Consider the following 22,274-nt stretch of genomic DNA (forward strand, 5'->3'; position numbering starts at 1 on the left):
CTTACCCTTTGACGGGATTCATCACACATATTATATTTTAGAGTGGAAGTGGCCATTTATCTTGAAACAGTCAGCTGAAACTGATCAGAAGGCGTTTCATCTGTGTAGGTAACTTTCAAAATAAAAGTCTTGTGTGATTCCAATTCTGTACAGTGAAAAAAAAAATTAGAATGATTTAGTGTTCTAGCCAAACTAAACGTTAACAGTCACAAGGAGCCAATCCACACATGAACAGGCCTTAGGTTGTTTACGTACGTTCTGCTTCCTGATGTCTGTGCAGAGAGGTTTCATTACGCGCCGGAAAAACTATTTTACTTTGCGCTTTCATCCGAAAAATGACCCAATGGCCTATCTTTTAAACTAAGTATTCGAGCGCAGCAGCGGCTGAGAGACAGATGATGGATGATGACTCCTGCAGCAGCTGATGCGTCCACAAGTACAATACAAGCTGCACTTCACCCAGAGCGCCATGAAGGGTTAGATCTTCAACGTCATCATGTCAACACACTTTTGCTGCATGTTTTTTTTAGCCTGTATGTGCATTTACAGATGTAATTCACAGGCCATTTATTACATAGAAGCCATCACTCATACCGAGCCAAATAGCCCTGTTAAGTAGGTTTAAGGATATTCTTAATCTAAACTGGTTTCCAAATAATTACCAAGGAAAACCGAGCTAATTGCTGTTGTTGTTGTTGTTGCCATTGTGTCGTAACAAACAATTGAATGGAATGTTAAAGTTCCTACATTCATATTGGAGCGTCCATTTTCCCTGAGTCTTAGATTAGAAGATGCAGTAAGATAAGGCTCGTAAGGCCGCTTTTTTAAATGACAGATTAACTCCTTAACAAACAATCTTTGGTTTATCAGTCTAAGTTTAAGCACAGACCGATGAATATACATGCAGTTACAACCAGTTATGGCATGTAACTAAGTACATTTACTCCAGCACAGTGCTGAAGTGCTTCTTCTTGATGATTTTCGTTGTCTGCTTCTTTTCACTCACTCTTCTGAATTTTGGAGGCAAACGTTCGACCACCACTTTTATTTGCTAACTTTAGTTAGTAGTTACTTTGCAGATTTCAAGCTGCATCAGAGCCAAAGTAGCACATTCTTGAAATTGATTTAGCTAGGCTGATAATCAACAACCCATAACAGCATGCATTGATAAATATATGTTGATGTGTGACTTCCAAAATAATATTTTAACACAACATCTTTACTTTTACTCATGTCATGACTTTTGGGTACTTTTTTACAACACTGATTACAACGAAACAAGAAACCAGTTGAACATGGAATCGCAGGTATGCTTCAGGATGTCAAGGATTAAACAGACTCAAATGAAAAGGAACCAAGGGAACAGATATATATCAAAATGAAGATTCAATACAATCAATCATTACTTAAAGTCAGTGTATCGGTAACTGACATCATCGCAGGCTCTGATCCAGGATCATCTGGCATGTCCTGACTCCTTTAATGACCTTAAATCCAACTGATGGCTGCGCAAAAGTGATTACCGACCACTGATGAGCAGATGCTCTGAATAATAATCAAATAGCGACGCTGTACCCTCAGGAAGGGGGCTAACATGAGAAAAGTTCAACAAAGCAGAAAGAGTTGGAGCTTGTTTGATATTCTATTAGATCGCTTTACCACATTAATGACGGGGAATTACAAATTCGCTCCAGCAGTGGTTATTTTCTTTGCTCGAGGTTCCAGCGTATTAATCTGATTTAGAGGTTACGGCAACTATTTTCTCAGAATTGCTCCAATCCCTCCATTGAATGGTATAAACATGGCATTAGCCCCCTTTCTGTTTAATTGCTGTGAATTGAAGTGAGGTGAGGTGAGGTGAGGAGGTGAGTGGTCCGCAGCGCCTCACATGTGGGCCTACTTGTTCTGATTTGACCCTCTGGGGCCTGAACGGTGGTGATTTTCAAATGGACTGGAGTATCTACAATCCTTCTCCTTCCTAAATAAAAGGTTTAATTGACTTTTCATGTCCTTTTTTATTGTATTTTACTGTAAAAAACACTCACAAGGGGGGGGGAAACACCAGAAATTAGGCGTTTTTTGTTGGAATTAAACCTGCATTCAACGCCAGAACAAAGAGAACAAAGAAATTATTTAAAACGTTGCTTTGAATGAGGAGGCTTGTGTTGCGAAATTCAAATCCCCCAATCTCAACTTAAGGCCTGAATTTTTTACGATCGGTGTGATCGAGAGGTCAGGGGGAGCTTTCGCGGCTCAGTTTGTTAATGTAAAAAAATTACCACACAGCGAGTCGTAAGCTGTTATTCTTGGACTGCGTGTGGAATGTCTTTTCAGCAAAAAAAAAAAAAGGCCGGATTGAAACAGTCTGATGGCCGGCTGTGCTGGCTTCACACCACCAGCCACTGCAGAGAGAGAGACGGGGATGGAAGTGCTGAGGTCTCTGTTTGTGCCGTTGCTGCTGTTTGTTTTGTCGGAGTTTCTGACGAGGAGGTCAAAGGTCGTGACCTGTCCAAGATCAAGGTCACGTGCGCCTGCTGGTGATGATTTCCACACTGGGCCGCTCTCGCCATCTACAGGACATCTGGATCCCACGCACTAAAAACAAGAACGGCATGCATCAAATTGTTCCTCGGCCTTGTGGGTGTCACTCTGTGGTGCATTGTGCAGCTTATTTAAAGGAACAAGCGAGAGGTGTGAGATGTCGTGCTGTTTGTTGACTGTTGTGTGGGAAACCTCCACATGATGGCAGCATCGTCACTTCATTCACTGTTTAACTGTGTCAGACTTTTGCCAGGAGATGTCGCCAAAGTTTGACAGGAGTGTGGCAAATATGAAAGGGTTTGCTCCCCCTCCAAATGGTCTATAATCCTCTAATCTCCCCAATTACAAAAGACAAAACTGTCCGCGAGAAAGTCTAAATCAACTCAGACTGCTGATCGTGTTTAATTTAAGACTGCACTTTGGCACACTGTCAGCTGTGGCCTCATTTCAGACGCTTTAATCTGCTGCTCATTATCAGTCAGCGGAATAAGTGTGGGAGCAGGAAGGGTGGGAAAGTCTTCATCTGGCTTCCCGTCATACGTCTGGGTGTCTTCTGTGTGTGTTTACGGTCCAACTGAGGCCCGACAGATCTCTATCCAGCAGCAGAGCATCAGGAAGTGTTTCATGCAAACTGAACACTGATATGAGGCAGTGCTGCCGTTCCCTCCCCCCTCAATGCACAAGTTATTTATACCTGATTCTTCACTTCCTTCTTTGAATTAAAAACTTTAACTAGTTATGGATCAGTCACGACAAGAAAATGTCTGAAAAATAACTCATGATATTATAAGTTCCAAAAGAAATCCCAGATAAACTGATCTAATGATATAATGAGTCATGAATCTAATTAAATGGGCGCTGTGTAGTTTTGGAGAAGAAATTCACACTCAGAGTTTAAATAATTACAATACAAACTGAGATATTTTAACTTTGCCATTACTGATTAAACAAGCTGATCTCAGAGAAAAAAACAAGGCCCCCAGAACACTGATTGAAGCTGGAAAGGTGGCAGGGTCCGCCACATACAAACAAAGTAAAACAGTATGACACTGTGTTGTCCTTCAGGGGCAGTTTGTTTATTCAGTCATGAAAGTTGAAACATGAAAGTTTTGTTCATTTGGCCAAAAGAATCCGTCAGTGATGATCTTTCACTTCTGATTAACACCTCTTCCCCAAAACGACATAGTGCACATTTAATACTTCGAAGTGAGCTGCTGCTGAATGTCAACGCTCAGCATCACGATTGCATCTATGTTACGCTGATACGGTCAGTAGGCCCGCCGGCTCTACAGTTGTAGTGATGAAGCATGATAATAATACATGCTTAACATAGTTGAGCTCGAGCAGAGACGAGTCATTAAGTCATTGAGCATGAATGTTGATAACATCAGCTAACAACAGCCGTCGCCATGAGTGACTGGTCAGACCAGGCCACGAGTGGAGTGAATTCACACTTAATGAACATATGCAAAAGAAAACAAGGTCAACAGAGCAGACAATAAAATATGTAGTTATGAGTTCAGTGTATCAGTATGGAAATATCACTGTATGCATAAAACACAGCCAATGACAGTTAGCTCCAAACCATAAAAGGGCGCTCCACTCATTCTAATCATCTAGTTTAGATAATTTGTCTCAAGGAGTTCTACTCAACCAGCCGTGAATAAACAGTTGTTAAGTGATGACGCCATTTTATCTTGAGACTAAATCTTTATCTTTAGCCAAGCATGAAGAGACTTAATCTGCGTGTCGACTGTGACAAAGACTACGACAGCATAAATAGAAATGAGATGATAATAACACTGACATAATGCTTTGAACAGCACATTCCTCAGAACAAACTTCTGTCAAATGCTTCAAACTATTATTATCTGTGAATGAGACATTTCCTGAGTCGGAAACACCAAAAAGTCAGTGGTGGAAATGGTACTCAGTGATGTGACTTAAGTGGAAGTGGTTACATCATAGTTTAAATATAATACTCTTTCATCAGCACAAGTGAAATGACTTAAATCATTCTAATAATCTAATAATTTACCACATGTTTATTATGGATTAAGTTAAATGTGATACACTTAAGCCAAAATTGGCAATTTTTGTTACTTTTCCAATCCAAATTTAATTGAATTTAATTGATTTTAAACAACAACAGTTTGCCATCAGAAAATAGCACAAAAAACAACAACAACACAAAAAAACCCCCAAAGACTACAAGAACAAGAAAGGCAGCCATCACTGTGAATCAAAAGCCAAGGAACAAAAAAAAAAGTGTTTTGAGACAGGCAGTGTGGAAGTCAGCCTAACAGTCTTGCTTATTTCGCGTTCAAATTAAAGGGATATTCCGGTGTAAATTTAATCCATGGTCTAACACACCGTGAAACTGTGTTAGACTCCCTCTCGAGAGATCACGTTAGCAGACCGCTAATTTGCGGAGTTTTATCAACCTCAGAAACGACCGCACGACAACAATACACTGCAGTAAATGGATCCAAATATAAACCGCCACCAAAAAGCCACAAATAATGCTCAGAACAGCACCAAACTTCAGCAACAGTACAAATAGGGTCTCAGCACATAGTCCGGGGCACTAAAACTCCGCTGGCTTAGCTGAATTTCTACTTAAAAGCTGACTAAATTTAACTCTCTTCTGCAGCAGCTTCCTGTTGACGGAAAGTCCCGACGAGTCGATTACCGAGTGCAGTAGAGTTCCGCGGCTCATGGATGAAAATGTATGATTATGACTCCATGGAAAAGCAATCAAAGTTCATATGTGTCTTACCTGCCAGTTTATAACAGTTATTATCGAGAGCGGACAGGGAAAAGAACGGAATTGAGCATTTCTAACCGCACTCGGTAGTCGTTGCGTCGGGACTTCCCCGACCCGGAAGCTGATAGAGGAGAGTTGAAATCTGTTTTTAGCTTCACAATAGCTTCCCCAGCTAAACTAGCGGAGGTTAGATGCCCCAGACTATGTGCTGAGACCCTATTTGTACTGTTGCTGAAGTTTGGTGCTGTTCTGAGCATTATTTGTGGCTTTTTGGTGGCGGTTTATATTTGGATCCATTTACTGCAGTGTATTGTTGTCGTGCGGTCGTTTCTGAGGATGATAAAACACCGTAAATTAGCGGTCTGCTAACTTGATCTCTCGAGAGGGAGTCTAACACAGTTTCACTGTGATTTAGACCATGGATTAAATTAACACCAGAATATCCCTTTAAGTCCCGCCCACAGACCCGGTGACGACAGCAGGTGGTGCGCGCCAAAAGGTGCTGCGTCGCTCATTTTCGCAACGTAATCCTTTGGGGCAACCGTCAAACTATAACTGCTGAAAGTGTTTGATTTTGCCTCTGACAGGCTCAGATTATATTCCAAGTGTCTGACAACGTTACAGAAAGAATCCTGGAAAACGATACAGACCATTTTATTAAAGAGGAAAATCTTTTTGCCAAATCTATCAGACTCCATTCACAGAAACAGTAATTGTATCAAACTCAATTCAAACTTGACAGAAACATGATAAAACTCACCAAAACTTTCTTGGTTTATCTTTCCAGTGTTCGAACAATCACCAACTCTAGTCTGGTCGGAGTAAACCTTCAATTTACTGAGTTAGTTATTGGGAGAGGAGCAGCTGGGGTAAACAGCATGTGAAGCCAGAGTTATTTAACATCAACTGCAGTGAGTTTACTTCAACCAAATCAGTGCTGGTAATTGTTGGAACAGTAGAAAGATGAATATAGTGTATTTTTGTGAGTTTTATTTGAATGAAGTGTGTTTTATGATGTAAAATGACTCTTTCTGTAAATATAGTTTGGTTTATTTAGCGAGAGCGATATGACGGCTGTTTTCTGGTGAAACAAAAAGATTTTACTCTTTCACAGTGAGGTCTCTCTCTCTCTCTCTCTGCAGGGACGCTTTCTGTAATGTTGTCAGACACTTAGAAAAAACAATCTTAACCCGTCAGAGGCATACACAGACACTTTCTGTTGATGAACTTTGATGGTCGAAGTTGCCGTGAAGGATTACAGTGCAGCCTGCGTCCAGCTGCCGGCTGATGTGATATACTGGCACGATTTCAAAACTTTCTGTACCTTAAATATGATGAATATCCAGCTTCATAACCTACCTCGTTCTTCAGCTAGTTTCCAGATTTGGTGAAGATGTTCTGTTTCCTGGAGGCTGGTCTGGGGGTCCACCACACCTGGAAACACACATCAGACTTAAAACTGCTGTCATCAATGTGTTCAATGTGGATCAGTCAGGGTGAAATATATGCAAAACAACTTAAATCGATTACCAACACATTTCTTCCAGACATTAATGTTCCCCTGAGGATGAACTGTTATATCTTTGATACTCTCTTCATGTTTCATCTAGAACCACTATCGGCTCCAAATTCACTGATTTTACACCAAACTCTTTTCCTTGGTGTTGGGATTCCAACTAGATTTGATAAAAAATCCACACAAAGTCTGATTAATTACCTCAAGTGATGTCACTTGATCAAGCGTTGGTTGAAGACAGTTTGAAAATGAAATAAATCTGTTTATGTGGAGAAACAGACGACCAGACGTCTCTTGTCCACGTCTAATTTCTGCAACAATTAGCCTCCACTAACACAACAAGTATGATTGAGTGATTCAAATCGACAGCGTTGTGTTCACAGGTTGTTTCTGCTGCCTCTTAGTGGCAGAAAAACTAAATTCATGGAAGCTGAATGTTATTAGAGTTACCAAGCCTCTGACACCTGAAGTGCTGCCTGTTGTATCAGGAAGCAGACGGATAAAAGGTCATTTTGAGCAGCCAAAGTAGTTTATATGCTGATTACGCAGCCTCATTGTGGTCTGCACAGAATGGTTTCTGTGTGTTTGTCTCAGTTCTGGTTGAATGTGTTATTTCAGTCGCTGCACTGACTCCATGTGTGTCAAAAACGTAGACTTTAAAATCGTATTGCTGGTCTATAAAGCACTTAAAGTTCTCAGGACTGACCACATTTGGTTTACTTGTATGGGGGATTAGGAGGGTTATTTAAAATATTTGCTCTGATACAGTTACTTTAAAAAATAAAAAAGTAATTAGTAACGTAATTGTGGTAAAACGGTCAATAATTTACCACATGTTAATGATGGTTTAAGTTAAGTTTAATACATTCAAGTCAAAATTGGCCGTTTTTGTTACTTTTCCAATCCGAATTAATTCATAATGCACATTTAAAACAACAGTCGGTCAGAAAATAGCACAAAAAAATGATACAAATAAATCCCAAATACTGCAAGAACATGAAGGTCAGCCATCACACTGAAGCAAAAGCAAAGGAATAAAGTAAATGTGTTTTGAGACGGGATTTAAAAGCAGGCAGTGCGGAGGCCAGCCTGACATGTCGAGGCAACTCCTTGCAGAGTTTGTTCTGGGGACAAACAAAAGCACCTGGGTGAACAATAAAATCTTGAAATCAATCTTAAAGCGTGCAGGGAGCCAGCAACGTGCTCTTGCTTCCATTTGTTCAGTCCATTTTCATCTGTTTGCTGGCACTGATTTTATTTCCCAAACGATACAATCCTGTCAGAATGCAAAGAAACGCACAGATTTATATTATAGTCTTCAAGTTTTTACTGGACGGATGTGTGGGGGGTTTGTGGGATTGTGGGGCATGACCTCGGTATTTCTAAAAACCCTGGCTACAGCCCTGAGTGCAACTGGCCCAAAGTCAAAATGACATCACTCCAACTTGCCTCTGATTGGAGGAAATTGAACTTACAACTCACCCCTGATGCAAAGGCTCCACAACAGCATTACGCACAGTTTATAAAGCGTGAAATGCCACTTTAATCTCACCCTCCAGAGGATTTTAAATGCATAGGGATAATATTAGAAGCACATGTGATATCATGTGAGAGTGTCCCTGCCTTTCCCCCCGGAGAGGCTGGAGTCCTGCAGCCCCGGTGAGAGTCGGTGTGAGGGGGGCTGGACCAGCGGAGCGGACCGCTGCACAGAGGAGACACAAACTCTGACGACACCTGCAGACAAACCGACTCTCTGCCGGAGCACAGACACGGATGAAGCTCAGACTATAATAAAAAAAAAAAAAAAACCACACGGGAGTAATGCGGGAGAAGGGCGTGAAAAGTCTTTGTGCGTATTAAGGAAGAAGCAGCGGAGGAACTTTGATTCGCAGAGATAACTGAGTCGTGCGGTTTTTTGAGCTCACAAAGCAGATCGGAGCGAGCAACTGCGGGCTGAGAGGAGACAGCAGGTAATGGCAAGTTTAATCATCCACAGCTGAAAACATGATGTCTTTTAATGCAAGCGATGAGAAAGCAACAGTGTGCGGTAAGATTGTAGCGATGATATCCATGTCGACTTTTTAAACATGTCGTTTTATTGATTTATAGGCGATCAAAGTGATGCGTTCACAGGTAAAACGAGCGATTCAACCCCTTTTGTTCCGCTGCGTTTAGGGACCGTATTTCCCTGCAGGAGTTTCACTTCCCGGTGAAAGCAGCAGAGGTCATTTACTGTTCCTGCTGTATTAAATGTTTGAGTAGTGACAATAGGTTCATTTCCCTGTGTTGAGGGGTTACTAACCAGTTAATCCAGTGACAGTAGAGAGGTTTTCTTCCCCCCGATTTTATTAAAAAGTGTAGTGAAAAGTACCCAGAAGTAATACTTGTAAATGTAGATGATATTAATACATTTTGTGTCATATGTGAAAGTCATTTATACAAACAGTCATCGAGTAAAAGTGTTAAAGTATCTGAATTAAATGCTATTAAAGGTCCTATTTGTACCAAAAAAAAGAAAAAACAAAAAAGAAAACTATTTTTAAGTCTCAATCTCAATTTGTCAAAATTCCTATAACCTCAAAGTGTCAGTTTTTGAAGAATTGGGATACCCAGAGCAGTCAGACGTGGTCAGGCGAGACTCAAAAATCAAACTGTACATCCTTTAAATGTACAATATGTAAGACTTATAATTTAAAACATTTAGAAAATTAACTAAAACTATCGCCCGACTGTGAAGAATCAACAGCTTTGATTGTAATGATGTCTCTGTATTGTGTTGCAAGGGTATATACAAAATTTAGCATGCTAACCAGTTAGCACCAGCCAGTTCCAGTCTGTTTACTGACTTAATTAGGGGTCTAATATGTCATATTTAGCCATCTGTTGAATTCATACTCAAACAAATAGTGGGCAGCATTAGTCGTGTAACTGCTAATTGCTGGTATATGTAGCTGCTGTTAGCCAGTTAGCACAAGTAGCCGTGCAGCTAGCAGTTCCGAGTCGGTGTTCTGAGCACAACACTTTACAGCACTAATACAGAAGGCTAGCTGGCTGTTAGCCTGCTAACTTCAGTAGGTCAAAACAAATAGGGGGCGGCAGTGTAACCGCTAATTGTTGCCATATGTAGCAGTGCAGCTAGCGGCCCCGAACCCGACTTTGGAGCACCGTAGTGTCGATGTTTACACCACTAACACGGGGGCGCTGGACTGGGACAGGCCTAGGCTAGCTGTTTAGCATGCTAACTTTGGTATCTCTGTAAAATAATAAGTCAACATCACGACATCAAACTTTTATTTCTTCCCATTCTGTTAATTGTTTAATTAGCAGAAAATGGAAACACTGAAATAAAGTATAAATACCTCACAATTGTAGTTAAGTTTAGTACAGTACTTGAATGGTATTAAAAGGATATAGAAAAGGTGGTTGTAGGTTATAATTTCAAACCTTATTTCTATGTAACATCTGTCTATTTTTGTCGGTATGACTATGATTGTTGAGTATCTCAAAGACAGTTGTCTCACATTTTTCTGACATGAGGTTGATCTTACACCAGCTGCGAGTGAGTGTGTTGCTTATTGTGGTATCTGTGTAAGTTTCAGAAGTGACTCTGGTGTCAAGTTTATCTCCGTGTACCAAATTATAACTTTCAACTCGCATGTCAAAGTGTACTAAAGGTCTGAGAGCAGGAACACACCTTTTCATTTTAGCTTGTCATGTGAGACGAATTAAATTATTCAATCATGCATCACCTGAAAAAATGTCCTGGACAACACGATCGACTCGCCCTCGTTGCAAAATATGTGAATCACATACATAGATGTCAAAACCAGCTTCCCAGATGCTTTTTGACAGCGTGCGTTCTCTTGTTATGTGTAATCTCTTTTCTCACGCTCTGTTCTGGAGTGCGTGGCCACGAGCCAGCTCAGGTTTCTCATTCACATTGAACATGTCAGAGGCTGAAGTCAAGCTGAGGACAATGACTGACACAAATACTCTCACATATATTTTGTCCTTACAACTTCCTTCTTCAGGTCACTTTTGTTTGCTCCTAGATGATTCACAAGCAGTTTCTTCACCTTTGAACTCAAGAAACTAAAATCAAGACGGATCTCGATTGTCTCTTTGTGGATTCAGATTAAGTCGTTAAACCTTAGATAAACACAAGCACAGCTCAATATTTACGTTCGTTGGTGTAATGGGGTGCAACCTGCCAACCGAGGGTAATGTTTATCCAGCGAAATGACACGTGAAGCTTCTCTAGTTACACTTCACAGTGTGGCCCTATTGATAAGAGCAGGATTATAAACAGAGACGGACGCCCAGGCCTGTGGCATTGTGCTCCTCTATTGATAAGATGTCCCTTGGAAACAATTTTACAGCACGCAAACGTGGTAGTGATATTATTGTTAGACATATCCAGAGGACATCGGTTAGTGTATTACAGTATAACGTGACTGGACATGCTGGTAAGACACTGGATCCTGATCTTGTTGTCAGTCAGCTGTGTCACTTTATACTTTTGTTTTCTTAAATATAAAGAAATCTGAGATTTAACCCTGAGTAAGAGGACAGAGAGGATAAAGGATAAAAAAATCATTGGATGTTTGTTTGTTGAATAATTGGTTAAATGTAGTATAATGGTATCAGCACTGAAACAGTAAGTTAATAAAGCTAAATATTATCTTTGATAACTGATTAATCATTTAAGTATTTAAATGTGCCCGACATTCTCCGATTAAAGTATCTCCCATGTGAAGAGAGGTGAGGTTTTTTGGCTTTTCTCTGTTTAAAGAAGCAATTCATAAGACATGGCCAGAATTTAAGCTCAAACCCTTTAAAAAAAACTAAACTAAAATGGTCGACAGAATGAGCAGAAATAGTGTTGATGCTATGTCAAAGATGTCAATGTACTGTGTTGCAGAGATGTCTACTGAAGATAGCATGCTAACCAGCTATCTCCGGCCCATCCTGCCTCCACTTTGTACCGTAAAAGACAAAAGTCCGATAGCCCCTGTTGTTTCAACTGACAGATAAAGCTGTTAATGTGATAAATGATCAAAAATAAACTCACAAAATGTCAAGAAATTAAAATATTCTTACTTACCCTCCCGCCTCATGTCTCTGCCTGCCGTACCTTCCCGTCCCCAGATTCTTGGTCCTAGTCAGGGTTGTTGTAAATCACCTCTATACTGTAGACGCCTGTCTTCAAACTGAAATCTGTTAGTCTGGGATCCTGCTAAGCCCGGTTGCCTACGGTGACTCCCTGAGGGTTGCGATCCAGGCAGCTAACAGGGCCACTAGCTGCAATGCTAACTTAGCTAACTAGCCAACTTAGCTAAAAGCAGCTGGTAGCTACATCCTAAATTACTCTGTTGATCTTCTGCCCAGTATATTTTTGGAACTTCCTTCGACATTTGTGGACTGCTAGTCAACACAACACGTTTCAAGACTGTTCATTTGAGCTACAATGTGTGTTGTGCGCCAAATGATTAATTGATCAGTAGAGAGAACTATCATGAGATCAGTCGACAAATAAAACTAATTATTATCTGCACTCTTCCGATAAGTGGGAGATTTTGAGAGGAAAGATTTGTGTTTATTACCCTCTGAGCCACAGAACGAAAACAGTTACAGCTTGTCTGGGTGGCACCAGCTCATGCAAATGATCGTCTGGACAACCTGCCGCGCTGACAGACGCCACTGTTAGGCTTTGAAGTCATGCACTATTCACAGCTGAGAGTGAAGTCACAGCAGATCAGGTGTGTGCTGATGATACAGTTACCGTCTCTTCCACTGCTGCATCCTGCTCCAAACCACTGGACACTGTGCTGTGGTTATTGCAGCTTCCTGCACAGAAAGCTATACCTCAGTCACCTGAAGGCTGTTAGCAAAGCATCATAAACATATTAAATTTCACCTGGAAGTGATCTCAGGTTTTGTTGTATTCACTGTTTAAAAAACATCAAATATCACTCGAGCACATTGAGCGTTTCTGGCTATACGAATTTCCAACATTTCTGAGCGGACTGTTTGAGACTTTATGAACAATTTCAAGAAATCAACACAATGCAAAGAACTATGTGGTAAAAAGGTTGGAAGTTTTTGGTTTTATCATCTTGAAGTCGCAGTAACATGACTCTTTTCTCTCCAGGCTCATGGTGGATGGAGTGAAAATGGAGGTGAACAGAAGAGAGGTGCCTCTATACGTAAGTGCCTGTATGTTTTTGTTCCAGTCTGTGAGTGTGTGATGTGTGTGTGTGGTCTATCTGGATATTTCTTCTCCCACTTCTAGACCCAATTCTCTCTTTTTTTTTCTCACCAGAATTAGAGCACTCTAGTCTTTCCCCTCCAGCCATCTCTTTTCTCTCTCTCTCTCAGTCTCCTCTGTGCATTTGGTTTGACTGGCAAGCCTTGTGTCGCAGGTGAAACCCAAGCCAGGAGGGTTTCAGTCCCTGGGGGAAGCCGGGCCTTACAGGGCCTGCTCGCCAAATGACAAGTCCCTCCGAAGGCACGGCTATAGCCAGAATGAGACCGGTGTATGAATTTAATAGACACATTTTCTGGAAGCTTGTTAGAGTGCAGGCATGTTTGAATTATTGTTTTTTTGACTCACTTTCTCTCAATTACTTTCCTTTCTTACATCTGTCTTCCCTTTCCTCTATACACTCCACCTCTCTCTCTCTCTCTCTCTTTCTCTTTCTTTCTGTTCTCGCTCACCCCTATTCTCCCATGTGTGTGGAAGCCTGGGTGGGCCAATCACTGAAGCGTTGCCAGATTTCTGGTAAGCAGAGTGTCTGCTTGTTTTGCTGTGTCACCAGTTTCAGACGGGGTTGGGGGTGTTGGGGGGGGGGGGGCAGGGCTCCAAAATCTCCACACGCTCATAGAGGCTGATTGAGGACCTGGTCTGAAAAACCCAGGCATGTGAATCATTACGAGCTCTACCACTCGCACACACACACACACACACCTCTCTCCATTAAGAGGAAGTGGAGTCTCCACCCTCGAAGGTCACAGCTCAACAGGAGCAACTCTCACTGCTGAATGAGATCCAGATTTCAATGCCGGGCTTTGTGTGGGCAGGCAGCGGCGCACTGCTGTCATATAAAGGCTGTTATTGTAACACCCTTAGAAAGTGTTATGGTGCACCTCCACACATGCAACACAGTGTCAGGCCCATAGCAGGTACTGTCAGGCAGGATGCAATGGATAAATGGGTGCATTGAATTGTGCGGCGGTTCCTGTGTTTGAGGAGGTTTTATTGAGCTCCAGTGCAGGATTTCGCGTCAAAGGGAGTTTGTTCAACCAGGTGTGTGTGTGTCCGTAGAAGTTATCCTCCTGCAGGAACACTGTGTGAACATGTTGGTGAGAAGGAATGTGAGAGCTGTAAGAGAGAAATATACAAAAAACAAATGGGTTTCTCAATTTTCAACCATCTGTTGTGGCAATGCTCTGGGGGTGGTACTACTGGCCTTTTAGTCTATTGGTCAGTCCACTGGTTTGGTTTAGACTAAGATATCTTAACAGCTATTGGATTGCCAAAGTTGCACATTTTTGATTTAGTTTATTCTATTGGCAAATCGTTGATACTGATAATCAGAAAATGCTGAATATCAGCCGGCCTTACATTTATCGGCTCGGTTAGTCTTAAGAATCCCAGCTTTAAAGGGGACGTATCATGCAAAACGTTTTTTAAGGTTCATATTTGTATTTCCGGAATAGGTTTACATGCTTTAGTGCCCAGTAAACACATTTGTTTTCTCAGACTGTCCAGTGCAGCAGCCCTGTATTCCCCCTCTGCCCGAAACACTTTATTTGAGCTCCTGTCTCTTAAAGACCCCTCCTCCAAGTCTCCTCTGATTGGTCAGCTCATACATGCCTGAGCCAGCACCACTGACAACAACAGAGCAGCTTTGTAAAATAAGTTCAAATGTGGCAAATTTGCTGCGAGTCATTTATTATACAAATGTGTGACATGGTGACATAGTGTGATGTCACAAAGTCACGTGATTAAAGGCGTGACTACTGACGAGGTGTTTCAGAAGCAGTGTTTTCTTTGGGAGCTTCTGTCAATCAGTGTGTTTACATGACACTCAAGAAAACCAAATTACTGGGTTAGTCCGACTATGATTGGATTTTTAAGATGCATGTATTCACCTTAGTCTGACTAAAATCGGACCGGATCGGATTTCTCATAGTCGAATTAAAACACCTAGATTATTCAATTGATAGTCGCATTACTCCTGCATGTATACATTCCAGCGGATCGGATCGGATTTGGCGTTCTGCGCAGGCGCGAGTTTTTTTCCCCGGGGCCGTGAGCCGGAAGTAGACGGACGGTGGCGGCGTCTTTCCTCCGAAATCACCGCAAGAAAGAGCGCCATTGTGCCCCTAGTTTGTGTAATAATCACGTACACCATATACGAAATGTACAAAGATGTAGCTTTGTCTTGCCCTTTGTACGCCATCTTTCTTGAATGCACAGGTCAGCCGGAGGTGGCTCTGTTACCACTAGTTGAAATGGGCACAGCGCCACCTAGCGTACCGGGATATGACATGCTCCGGCCCAATAATCCGGTTTTCTCACTGGCATGTATACTCGGACAATTGCAGTTGTCTGATTGAGTAGCATAGTTGAACTATGGCTGTAATCCGACTAAGAGTGTGGACTTTGACCTTTTTCAACTTTCAAAATCTTTAGCATTCACAGGAACAAATATGCTAACACTGTAAACAAAGATAATGATCAGTGTAAATATGACATGTTGCTTTATTAACAGCATGTTAGCATGATGTTAGCATTCTGCCTTATACACTTCTAGACCTGAATGGCTGTAGACAGTCTTCTTTCTGTGTGGCAGCTATCACCTCAACACAGCACATCATGTTCATGAATGGAGATAGATTAGCTATATCCATAGTGTTCCATGTTTGTTCATGTGCGAGTATGATGTGATACTGATAGTTATCTACGTGCTCTTTAAGCTTGTGGGTATCTCTGTGTTGAGGTTTATGGTTTTTTCCCCTGGAAGGGCTGTGGTGAATGTGTTTGCCAAGCTTTTCACACGTCAGACCAACAGAAAAACCCCACCCTGCCAGTTGTTTATTGACGTTTGATAAGCCAGTCAATTGTAAGAGGAGGGAAAAAAAAGTCTTTCGCTTGAACAAACAGACATGTGCTCTCAGTCAAAAGGCTTTCCCGTATCACAGAGCTAGAATATCCCTCTGAGTTTTAACGGTTTCAAAAAACATTTCACACACAATTCTGACACTTCTTGCTATTATTATGTAAAAATGAGTCTGTGTCCCCCCCCTTTCCTTTGAAATGAAATGTTTGTGGCAGCACTCCAGCTTTACTGACAGCATTATCTGACATGTAGAGCAGTTATTAATGTCTCATTTGCACAGCAGATTAAATCAGAGGTATGTGCGTCAGCTGAGTATGAGAAAAAGGCCTACAGCACCGTTCTAGCTGTCACCCTCAAGACCCAGATGAGATTCTGGTCCGCTGAGTTTCTTTCAGCTTCGATATACAGTACCTGCCCTATGTGTCACCTTGGTACAGTTTGACTTCCAAATAAAACTCCTACGAGTTGGAAAAAGGCTTCTCTTGACGCATTAGCTTGTATAAATTTGTATTAAATTGATTGAGCATGTGGAAAGCTGTAGAATGATCCAAACAAACACATTTTCTCAGCTCTCTGTTGGGTTTTGATCAAAGCTAGCGCGTTCATTTATAATGATTTATAGTGACGGGATTCATTTTTTGTAATTTTACATGAGGATTTCAACACTTCTCCTCTTAATGAGACAATATGTCATTTGTGTCGGTTTCTCAACATGTTAATATTTAGAAAAAAATACTCCATCTGACGTCAGGCCGTCTTCTCGCCGAGGAGGCCGACTGTTACTGGAGCTGTTTTTGTTGTTGAAGTGGCAGTGATCTTGCTCCCCTGACGTCACCTACGTGTTGCACTCAGGAGATCACGGCAAAGAGCTCTAAAGCTGATGACTGCCGGTTTCCTGGAGACCACAGGCAGCAGATCTGATGTTGTTTTTCCCAGCTGAATGGACAAAAACACGAGGAGATTATAAAATCATGTCCTTGGTGTGTATCCTTGGATTCGGTGTTTAATGAAAACAAATATTAATACCTACCACTGATTGTGTCATCATTCACACAAGCGCAGTTGTCTTTTAGATTCGTACCACGCTCCTTATGTTTACGTTCCATAGTTAACACATTATGCCTGACCCTGAAACCTGCCCATATGGGAGGCATGAGGTAAAACCACGAGCTGTTGAATATTTCATTGTTACTGGATCAGGTTGTGTCATGATAACGGCATGGAGAAAAGGCCGTAGATCACGTCGGTCTGACGTCTTACCGCCAGCCAGCCATCCATTCTCTTCCCCAAGGCAAAGGAGATATAGATGGGATCCAGTCTGATCACATTGTGCCTGTGAAAACCAATATGATCTGAGGTTGGGAGGATTAAGTGGAAACTACAGCCTCCCTGAAGCAGTGAAAACAATATCGGGAGATATTGAAAATAAGTGTTCACATGTGTTTTTCTCGTGTCTCTCTAAGACATTTAGCTGAGGGGCGATTTTAAGAGAATAAAGCACCAAAGATGGAGAATAAAGAAAGCTACTCAATGCAAATATAGACAGAAATTCCAGATCTGTGTCCAAAACACATCAGTGAACAGTCACTCCATTGCAAAAGATAAAATAACATTTCTTGGTTACTTTGAAAATATAAAGATTGTTTTATTCCTGTCAAGCAATCCTCGTAAGAAAACAGGAAAGGCTGCGCAAACCACCGATCGACATCTTATCTGGCTGCGCGGTGGAAAAACAATCAGCGATAACGGTAACAGCGGTAAGTGTGCACTAAGTGGTACAGCAGCTAACCACTTAGCAGCTCGCAACAAGCTGAGAAACTGGCCGGTGTCTGAGTCAGACCTCTTGTTATCAGTCAAAACCAACAGCGTGCTAGCGCAAGAGGTCAGTCACATTTCTGCCTATGAGCCGCTCCGGGTCGGACTCAAGGAGCAACGCTTGGAAGCTCCAGAAGTCTCGGGGGCAAAAGTAAGAAAGGGGAGACTGCTATGAGTGAAAAGTAAAATATTGGCCTCCCAAATGTGGTGGAGTGGAAGTATAAAGTGCCAGAAAACGGAAATATTGAAGTACAAGTACCTCAAAATTGCTAAGTGCAGGTTTTGAGTAAATGTACATAGTTACATTCCATCACAAGTAGAATCACATTCATGGTTCTTAGATGATTTATCTTAATGACCTGGATAATCTCCTAACTTAAAGGAGAACTTCGGTCGATTTAAACATGCAGCTTCATTGCTCAAGCTACCCTTGACTTGCCAGTACCGAAGACGCGAACACATTTGGTCCAACCATTACAGACCTCCGTGAACGGAGATTTAGCATTGACAGCTAACAACATGGGGTCAGAACTTCACGCTGTGTTTTAAGCATCTTAACATGCTCCACATCTCACACCAAAAGTTATGCAACATCAGCAGACACCTTAGCACACCGCACTGTAGCGTGTATGACTCACAATGAATAAAAAAGTAGTTAAAACAGTGTGTTTGTGCAAGCAGCTACTTACCTGTTTGTTGACATCCGCATCTTCCGGTAGCTAGACCAAACTAGTCAATCTGTCGAGCGTGCACTTACTCCCTCACTGGCGGAGACGGAAATGTAATCCAGCATTTTCGTGTTTCTGTTCATAATGTACATGTCCATGTTACAGCCTGTCATGAGCCATGAGCCTTACAATAGCCTGTTAAGCCTGTTAAGTGCACACTCGATGGATATACTAGTTTGGTCTAGCTACCGGAACACACCGATGTCAACAAACAGGTGAGTAGCTCCTTGCACAAACACACTGTTTTAACTACTTTTTTATTCAGTTTGAGTCATACACACTACAGTGCTGTGTGCTAAGGTGTCTGCTGATGTTGCATAACTTTTGGTGTGAGATGTGGAGCATGTTAAGACGCTTAAAACACAGTGTAAAGTTCTGACCCCATGCTGTTAGCGTTCAATGCTAAGTCTCCGTTCACGGAGCTCTGTAATGGTTGGACCAAATGTTTTCGCGTCTTCGGTACTGGCAAGTCAAGGGTAGCTTGAGCAATGAAGCTGCATGTTTAAATCGACCGAAGTTCTCCTTTAAGTGAGGCTAACGTTTAAGGTTTTCAGTCAAACGTTGCAATTAATCAATTTATCCTATCTGATTAGTTATCAGTCTGGCTAAAGTACTAATTATTTGCTGATGTCAGCATGTTTACATGCTTAACTATAGGCCATAGTGCACATGGTGAACATTATCTGCTAAACATCGGCGTGGAGGCGTTGTCTGTCTGAGCATGTCAGCGTGCTGATGTCAGCGGAGAAAGCCTTGCAGTTTCTTTTGTGGATTTACAGTAGACTCTCAGTCTTGCTTACACATAATGAAGGAGATTACGTTTAATCCATTCACCGTCTTAAGCGTAATTATCAGCTGTGTGTGCCCCAGCCTCTTGTTATTGAGCAACGTTACAGTGATGGAGGCTCAGACTCAGCACTGCGAAGACACAAAATGCAGTTTTCAGAGACCTGAGAAGGAAAAGGTCACGTTCTCCAAATGTAAAGCTAAACTGAGGCCCTAAAAATACATTTTAAACATGATGGATGCGTCAGCCAAAAGTATTAACAATAAGAATAGGCCCATTAATCAAAAGATAAAACCCTTAAGTTGAGCACAAGAAAACAAGAGATAAGGATATTGCACAAGCATGAAACTCCAAGTATGCGATCCCTCTTGAACGTGACGGACACACTCTGCGCTAACCCCTCTCGTGGAGGTCAGTCTGCGGAGGAAAATAATACTGGCGAGGGGAAGTAGATCTTGTGGTTTGTGTTTGGTGATTTATATTGATAATGAGGAGAAAAACATTTACTTTGTGTTGTCAGTGACTGAGAGGCTCCACTTTCACTCCTCCAGCGTGTTGCGCTGCTAACCCAGCGCTTTGACATTCCTGCAATCAGCGGTTAAACGCTGCGGAGACGCATCGGACGCAGTAAATTGCAGTCTGGGGTTTGCGTCCACGCACAGTCGCCCTCAATGTCATCGCTGTCACGGGAATTTATGGGTGTCTTTGGGATGATGTGGGAGTAAGCAGAGTTTAGACGAGGTCAGTAAAAAAAACACACACACAAAAAAACAAGGTCAGTGATGTAACAGAAATTAATAATCTCATTACGGAGGTGGACGATGAAGTAGACGCTCGGTAGGGTGCAGCTCACCCCCGCTGGGAGGAGAGAGCGGGCGTCTTTTTTCTTTTCTTCCTCGCTGCCCCATTTTTGTTCCTTCCATCCAGTACGATCAGTACTTTGAACCCAGCAGGAGCGTGTCAACACTCTGATAGCAGAGGACGTTTCCTTCTAGAGAAAGCTGAATATCAAGTGCTTTCAGTCATTTTTACTTTGTTTCTTTTACTTTAACATATCATTTGCAACACTTCTGCAAGGTAACGGTACATTTAATTTGGACACATGTCGCTAAAGCTTCCAGGGGAGAAGTTAAGGAAGGATGGTGGACGAATAAAACTTGAGACTATTAACTCGTCTGTGAACATTTGTGGCTGAGCCACATCGGATAAATGTTTTTAATCAGCAGAAGTGGGTTGTTTAAATGTTGTGTTCACCAACCAGGGAAGCAAATGTTAGCCTCAGGCCTCAAATTTGACCGTGGGATCATTTGTGTTCATTTGTGCTACTCGCACGATTCATTATTTGCGCGAAACAGCCAGATTACTGTACCTTATCTGTAAACTAGCAAGCAACGGCAAACACGGAGGGTTTGTGTCTGTGTTTCAACCTCTCACTCAACTCAGCACTCACCAGAGACTCTGGGTTTTCTCATTTCTCCCCTCCGCCAGTTGCTGCTGCGGTCAGGTTGATAAACAGGAGTGAAGATGAATCCAGTTTTTAACCCCAAGAGTTAAAAAGTAATCTGAGCTCTCCTGCCAGCTGTGACTTCGGGTGTTTATTCCTCCAGAGGGCCTGGCTCTGCGCCCGATGTGACCATTTAGTGTAGATTTTACATTGGTTGTGCTGTAAAGGTATTTTCCTCTTATGATTTCAGGGACAGGTGGAGGCCAACGTGAGGTTACAAGCCAAAGCCCCTGAGGATGCCGAGTTTTATGTGGTTGTACAAGGTTCTACACTTTCGCATGTGACCTCAGCAAAAACAGGAGATGACGGGATGACGCTCTGCTTCACAGCTCCCGGTAGGTCGACCTCTAACAGCACTCAGATGCCACTCTTTGCCGGCGATTGTCTCGCTGCCTTGCATCACGAGTTTCTTCTGTCTTCCACAGGTCATGCCCGTGCGGAAAGCGCCGCTGTCACACCCTTCATTTACACAGAAGATCAAGTCAAGCGATGCGAGGGTGAAGCATGTCTTGAATACCGCAGGGACGTTGCCCAGGAGGCTGCAGAGTACCTGAGTGCAAACAGGGACCACCTCGGCCCTCGGAGCTATCTGGAAGTCCTGAAGAGGTTTTCCACGCGGACGGCTGACGAGGAGCTCTCTGCCGAAGGGTCAGACTGCAGCGAGGGAGATGCGCAGCTCAGACGATGTTCAGGTGACGAAACCGGTCTCAGGCAGCTGGACGAGAAGATCGCACTGGCTATGGCCAACATGGATTACCCTCAGCAGTGGGAAAACACTGAGAGTCAGCCAAGCGAAGGTAATGAAATAGGAAGTGAGAGTGCAACTAACAAGCTGCGGTCTTGTAGGTTTTTCTTTGGCAGAGGTCGTTTTGTCTGCACTCCAGTCCATTGATGCCTTCTGGCACTTCTAAAGGACACATGTCCTAGTTTGTGCTTGGCTACTTCCTGGATCATAGAAAACCATAGAGGTCAAATATCAGGGATTCCCCTCTGCACTCCAACTTCCTGAGAATTTTTTGTCCTACTTTAAAAAAATGTTTTTTTTGCTGTTGTTGCTGTTATGTACATCCTGAAAACATCCCTAAAGGCATTATCTAGTAAAAGTTTTGGTCTTTTTTTGCTCAGAGTTTGAGATCTACAGCCTGTTTCTTCAGTAGAAAGTAGTTAACTGATCGTACTTGGGGCTGATTATCCAGAGTAAGAGCCTGGCCCCGACATGAATGCAGATAATTCAGTTAAGAAGCGTGTTACAGGGAGTATCACCAGATGGTTCAGGAGCTCAGAGTGCAAGATGAATGAGGCACTCAAAACACGAGGTGTGAGACATCTGTATAAAAAAAAAAAAAAGGCGCTTCTGAGTGTAAAAACTGAGATCCCTCTGATCAGGTCCTAAAGGAGACACAATTTCAAGAAAAGCCTTCTTGCCCCGGGCCAAAAATGACCAGTGTTGAAGTCAAAGGTTTTGACATATCTTTGTATTTTTGCTCAATG

At 42.3% G+C, this 22,274-nt stretch overlaps 1 protein-coding gene across 4 annotated transcripts in view; it reads left to right on the forward strand.

The window, feature by feature from the left end:
- The first annotated feature begins 8,318 nt into the window (after positions 1-8,318).
- arhgef28a (Rho guanine nucleotide exchange factor (GEF) 28a) overlaps positions 8,319-22,274 on the forward strand; it is a 49,926-nt gene continuing 35,970 nt past the window's right edge. For all 4 annotated transcript variants that reach the window (XM_030436571.1, XM_030436573.1, XM_030436572.1 and 1 more), the window contains exons 1-4: positions 8,319-8,794; positions 12,976-13,030; positions 20,974-21,118; positions 21,209-21,580. In XM_030436571.1, the coding sequence (XP_030292431.1) occupies positions 12,980-13,030; positions 20,974-21,118; positions 21,209-21,580 (568 nt within the window). In that variant the 5' untranslated portion in view covers positions 8,319-8,794; positions 12,976-12,979. The remainder of the gene's footprint in view (positions 8,795-12,975; positions 13,031-20,973; positions 21,119-21,208; positions 21,581-22,274) is intronic.

Source organism: Sparus aurata, chromosome 12 (genome assembly GCF_900880675.1).
Source record: "Sparus aurata chromosome 12, fSpaAur1.1, whole genome shotgun sequence".
Taxonomy (NCBI): domain Eukaryota; kingdom Metazoa; phylum Chordata; class Actinopteri; order Spariformes; family Sparidae; genus Sparus; species Sparus aurata.